Genomic DNA, 6,000 nt, shown 5'->3' on the forward strand with positions numbered 1-6,000 from the left:
GGGTATCTTCGCCCATTCTTCATGGGCAAAGGCCTCCAGTTCAGTCACATTCTTAGGCTTGCGCACTGCAACTGCTTTCTTTAAGTCCCACCAGAGGTTCTCAATCGGATTTAAGTCTGGTGACTGCGATGGCCACTCCAAAATGTTCCAGCCTTTCCTCTGCAACCATGCTCTAGTGGACTTGGAGGTATGCTTGGGATCATTGTCCTGTTGAAAGGTCCAACGTCTCCCAAGCCTCAGGTGTGTGACGGACTGCATCACGTTTCCATCCAATATCTCCTGGTACTGAAGAGAATTCATGGTACCTTGCACACGCTGAAGCTTCCCTGTACCTGCAGAAGCAAAACAGCCCCAAAGCATGATTGACCCTCCACCATGCTTCACAGTAGGCAAGGTGTTCTTTTCATCATAGGCCTTGTTCTTCCTCCTCCAAACATAGCGTTGATCCATGGGCCCAAACAGTTCTAATTTTGTTTCATCAGTCCACAGAACACTATCCCACAACTTTTGTGGTTTGTCCACATGGCTTTTGGCATACTGCAGTCGACTCTTCTTATTCTTTGGAGACAGCAAGGGGGTACGCCTGGGAGTTCTGGCACGGAGGCCTTCATTACGCAGTGTGCGTCTTATTGTCTGGGCTGAAACTTCTGTACCCACATCTGACAAATCTTTTCTCAGTTCCTCAGCAGTCACACGGGGACTTCTCTCCACTCTACGCTTCAGGTAGCGCACAGCAGTCGAAGTCAGCATCTTCTTTCTGCCACGACCAGGTAGCGTTTCAACAGTGCCCTTTGCCTTGAATTTGCGAATGATGCTTCCTAAGGTGTCTCTTGGTATGTTTAACATCTTTGCAATCTTCTTATAGCCATTGCCCTTCCTGTGAAGAGAAATCACCTCTTCTCTTGTCTTCCTGGACCATTCTCTTGCCTTCACCATGTTTGTAACCACACCAGTAAATGTCTAGAAGGAGCTGAGTATCACAGTCATTTTAAAGCTGCCTAATTGGTGCTTATTATGCTTGATTGCTGCTCGGTGACATCCACAGGTGTTTTCAATACCTGATGGAAAGCACCTGTATGAACCTCTGTTCTTCAGAGTGGTAGTCTTTAAGGGGTTGAATAATTGTGGCAATGAAGAAACCACATAAGAACCATTTACTACTGTATTACATAAACAATTGATGTCATTTTAGTTGCATTTGGGTAGTTACAACGTCCTTGTAGGATTTGATTCTGAATACAATTCCAAATGTACACTATAGTCCCTAAACCCCTTTACAGCATTGGGGGTTGAATAATTTTGGTCACAACTGTATATTATGGATGATATATTAAAGGATAAGTTCACTTTTTTAAAAATAAAAAAACAAATAATAATGAATGCACATCTTTTTGCAGGTTAAAAAATGTCTATTTATATTTTTTTTTAACATGGGGCCTAGAAAGCATTGCACGTACGATCAGCAGATCATGAGTACCATGCAGGATTCCTGCAGACCTGTCAGTTTATCGGTCTGCTCGTACCCGGTACGGGAAGGCAGTTTTACACTGACAGAAAAAGGCAATGAGCAGCGCTCCACAGCACCATGGTAGGTCTTTGGGGAGTAGAAGCCAACAGCCGCAAAGGCTTTCGGGACTTATAGTCTTCCCATTCCCCAGAATTCTGCAATTGAATAATGCGGCCAGGTAGGTAGAGCCCCCACAGTCGCATTAAAAAAAAAAAATTATTGACAGCTAGCGGGAGGAGAAGATTCCTCTGCTAGCTGTCACTAGATGCAGAAGAGCGGGCAACAGCTCTGGGAGTGGGAACGTGCTACATGTTCCACCCTAAAAATGGGTGTAACATGCTCCCAAAGGAGAATTTCAGTTCTCATTATATTACACTACAAGCCAAGGAGACTGTGGAGATTCTCTAGGGCACGGGTGTCAAACTGGCGGCTGTTGCCAAACTACAAGTCTAATGAGACATTGCAAGATTGACAGTTACAAGCATGATTCCCAAAGCCAGCGGCATGATGGGACTTCGCAACAGCTGGAGGGCCGCCAGTTTGACACCCCTGTTCTAGGGTGTAGAAGCTGCCTGCCCGGGAACCAGGTCATTTACACCAACATTAATACCTTAAGATTGATAATAATAACAACAATACCAGTAGGATAACCCTACGGGTCTTCTGCTTTCCTCAATTACACATGGATGAGGCTGGGTGCCATATCATCGTTAATAGTGCACTCTAAACCTCTTGCATTAAGCGCTGGACTGATTTTTCTATGAGTTTTTTTATTGCTGGGGACTCCGCTCCACTTTGGGGCTCCATTGGAGAGATTTCCCCTCATTTCTTCGACCTGTGGCACAAGGACAAGAAATTAAGGGAATGAGGGTCAATGGTATGGGAAGATTAGGACAGCGATAAAACTTCAGAGTTCCTAACATTTTATCAATGTCCTGATATTTTTTTTTTTTAACTAACTAATATATATTAACTATAACAACTAATAATATATATAATATAATAAAATAACTCTAATAACTAATATATAATATAATGTAATAACTATAATAACTAATAATATATATAATATAATAATATAATCTATAATATAATAATATACTATAATAACTAATAATATAATAATTATAATAACTAATACTATATATTATATAATATATAATATAACTAATAATATATACAATATAATATAATAATATAATTTATAATATAATAATATACTATAATAACTAAAAATATTTGTCTGAAATTCAGCTTTATTAACCTTATTACATGTCTTATTTCCTTTAGATGAACAATACAGAAGTGACACCGAAGAGCTTTCCATTGCCCCTCCAGACAGTGAAATAGAAGGTGATGAGGCCACATCTGATTCTTCAGAAGAAATCCCCATTGCCACAATTCATCATACTGGAGTATCTCCTAGTGCAGGTCTACCACTCAAAGCCTCTACATGTTGGGGATGGCATCCTGACCATGCCTATCATGTCACCCAGCAAGTTCCCAAGACAGAAGATAGAAATTTCCCGTGTTATGAGTGTGGGGAGTCTTTTGCCCAGATAGAAGAACTTATATCACATCGAGCAAGTCACAAGGTTGAAAAGTCGTTTTCATGTCCCGATTGTGGAAAGTTTTTTGCTCGGAGATCCAACCTCCTTCAGCATCAGAAAATTCACACAGGGGTGAAGCCTTTTGAATGTTCGGAATGTGGGAGAGGTTTTACTGAGAGATCCAGTCTTGTTCAACATGAGAGAATCCACAGAGGCATCAAGCCTTTTTCATGTTCCCACTGCGGGAAAAGCTTTACTCAAAGATCCAGTCTTACGGAACATGAGAGGATTCACACGGGTCTGAAACCATATTCATGTTCTGAATGTGGCCGATGTTTCGCTAAAGGATCAAATCTTACAGCCCATCTGAGAATGCACTCCGGGAAGAAGCCATTTTCCTGCGCTGAATGCGGTAAAAGCTTTCTCTTTAAGTCGTATCTTATAGTACACGAAAGAATTCATACCGGGGAAAACCCGTTTACATGTTCGGAGTGTGGGAAGTGTTTTTCTCAGAAACAACATCTGATTTCACACCAGGGGACTCACACGGGCAAAAAGCCGTTTTCATGTTCGGAATGCGGGAAATCCTTTTTCCAGAAAGCGCGTCTTACCTCCCATCAGATGACTCATACGGGCGAGATGCCTTATTCCTGTTCTGAGTGCGGGAAGTGTTTTTCTTTTAAACATCTACTCATGAAACACTATAGAGTGCACACGGGAGAGAAGCCTTTTTCATGTATAGAATGTGGAAAGCGTTTTTTTGAGAGAAAACGTCTGGTGTCCCATCAGAGATCTCACACCGGGGAGAAGCCATATTCCTGCTCAGAATGTGAACAGTGTTTTACGTCTAAACATTCACTCACAGTTCACCACAGAGGTCACACAGGAGAGAAGCCGTACTCATGTTCAGAGTGTGGGAAATGTGTCACCACAAGGTCCAGTCTTGCCAAACACCAGGCACGTCACACGGGGATGAAGCCATTTTCCTGCTCTATATGCAACAAGCGGTTTTTTCACAAATCCATTCTGATCACACATGAAAGACTTCACACAGGGGAGAAGCCGTATTCCTGTTCTGAATGTGGCAAATGTTTTAGCGATCGATCTAATCTTACTTCACATCAAATAATTCACAATAGCGATCTTCAGTACTCCTGTTCAGATTGTGGGAAAGGTTTCAAAAGGAAGTCAGACCTGGCTTCTCATAGCAGTCGAATCCACAAGGGAGAACACCCTGTCTAGAAGTGGAAGATTCAAACGGAGAGACATAAAAGTGAACTTCAGCCAAATAAAATTGCCACATACAATACTTGGATCCAGTACCACATTCATCAAACAGTCATTTATTAAATAAAAGTTTTGTTCATTTCACTCCTGAAAGGATTATTATTATTATACAGTATTTATAAAGCGCCAATAGTTCGCTCAGCGCTGTACATTACAAAGGGGGACAGAACATGTGACAGAACAATACCAATACAATGCAAAACATGAGGGGATTGAGGGCCCTGCTCTTTCGAGCTTACATTCTAGGAGAATAAAACATGAGGGGATCGAGGGCCCTGCTCTTTCGAGCTTACAATTAATAATATGTTGGGAATGTAAAAGATTTCTCATGGATGAATTCAGATTAAACTAAATAAAAAGCCTGGTGAGTTTAATGTTTTGTGATTGATTTTTATTATAACATTTCTTAAAAAGTTTCTACATTTTAACCTGTTTTTTTTTTTTTTTTATTTGCCAGAAATATTTTATGACCAAAGTTTACAATGTAGTAATCCATGACATTCTAAATTTAAAATATGCAAATAAACCCGGTCTGCAAACTTGATGGCAGCCTTTTCATAAACTTTCTGACCTCTGCTCCTGTTAAAGCTGATATCCATGTTTTAGTAAAATTTAGCTACTTCCATACCGGCTAATGAACATTTACATCGCTTGTTTGGAAGGTTATACCGGGACACATTGTTTTAATTTTAGCCAGCCATGCTCTATTTCAGTGGACTCCAGACTGCAGCCAGAGGGCCACGTACTGACTTATACAGGACTTATCTGGTCCTTCAGGCAGTATTCCTCCTACAGACATAAGGCACTATCTCTCCTTTTGGCACTAATGGTGGGGCATAATTCCTCCCACTCATACCAATGATGGGACACTATTCCTCCCACTGATACCAATGATGGGACACTATTCCTCCCACTGATACCAATGATGGGGCACTATTCCTCTCACTGATACCAATGATGGGATACTATTCCTCCCACTGATACCAATGATGGGGCACTATTCCTCCCACTGAAACCAATGATGGGGCACTATTCCTCTCACTGATTCCAATGATGGGACACTGTTCCTCCCACTGATACCAATGATGGGATAGATACTATTCTTCCCACTGATACCAATGATGGGACACTATTCCTCCCACTGATACCAATGATGGGACACTATTCCTCCCACTGATACCAATGATGGGGCAATATTCCTCCCACTGATACCAATGATGGGGCAATATTCCTCCCACTGATACCAATGATGGGACATTATTCCTCCCACTAATACCAATGATGGGGCACTATTACTCTCACATACCAATGATGGGGCAATATTCCTCCCACTGATACCAATGATGGGGCAATATTCCTCCCACTGATACCAATGATGGGGCAATATTCCTCCCACTGATTCCAATGATGGGACATTATTCCTCCCACTAATACCAATGATGGGGCACTATTACTCTCACATACCAATGATGGGGCACTATTCCTCCCACTAATACCAATGACGGGGCACTGTTCCTCCCACTGATACCAATGATGGGGCACTATTCCTCCCACTGATACCAATGATGGGGCACTATTCCTCCCACTGACACCAATGATGGGGCACTATTCCTCCCACTGACACCAGTGATGGGGCATTATTCCTCCCACTAATAC

The 6,000-nt window shown here is 41.8% G+C and overlaps 1 protein-coding gene across 1 annotated transcript in view; it reads left to right on the forward strand.

Moving 5' to 3' along the window:
• The window catches only part of LOC149466145 (uncharacterized), a 132,165-nt gene extending 127,447 nt beyond the window's left edge, over nucleotides 1–4,718 (forward strand). Inside the window, exon 13 of the mRNA XM_089672703.1 lies at nucleotides 2,798–4,718. Coding sequence (XP_089528829.1) covers nucleotides 2,798–4,299 — 1,502 coding nt within the window. The 3' untranslated portion in view covers nucleotides 4,300–4,718. The remainder of the gene's footprint in view (nucleotides 1–2,797) is intronic.
• Nucleotides 4,719–6,000: the final 1,282 nt, after the last annotated feature.

The sequence above is a fragment of the Staurois parvus genome, unplaced genomic scaffold (genome assembly GCF_062004578.1).
Source record: "Staurois parvus isolate SC_StPar_1 unplaced genomic scaffold, SC_StPar_1.0 ptg000132l, whole genome shotgun sequence".
Lineage (NCBI taxonomy): Eukaryota > Metazoa > Chordata > Amphibia > Anura > Ranidae > Staurois > Staurois parvus.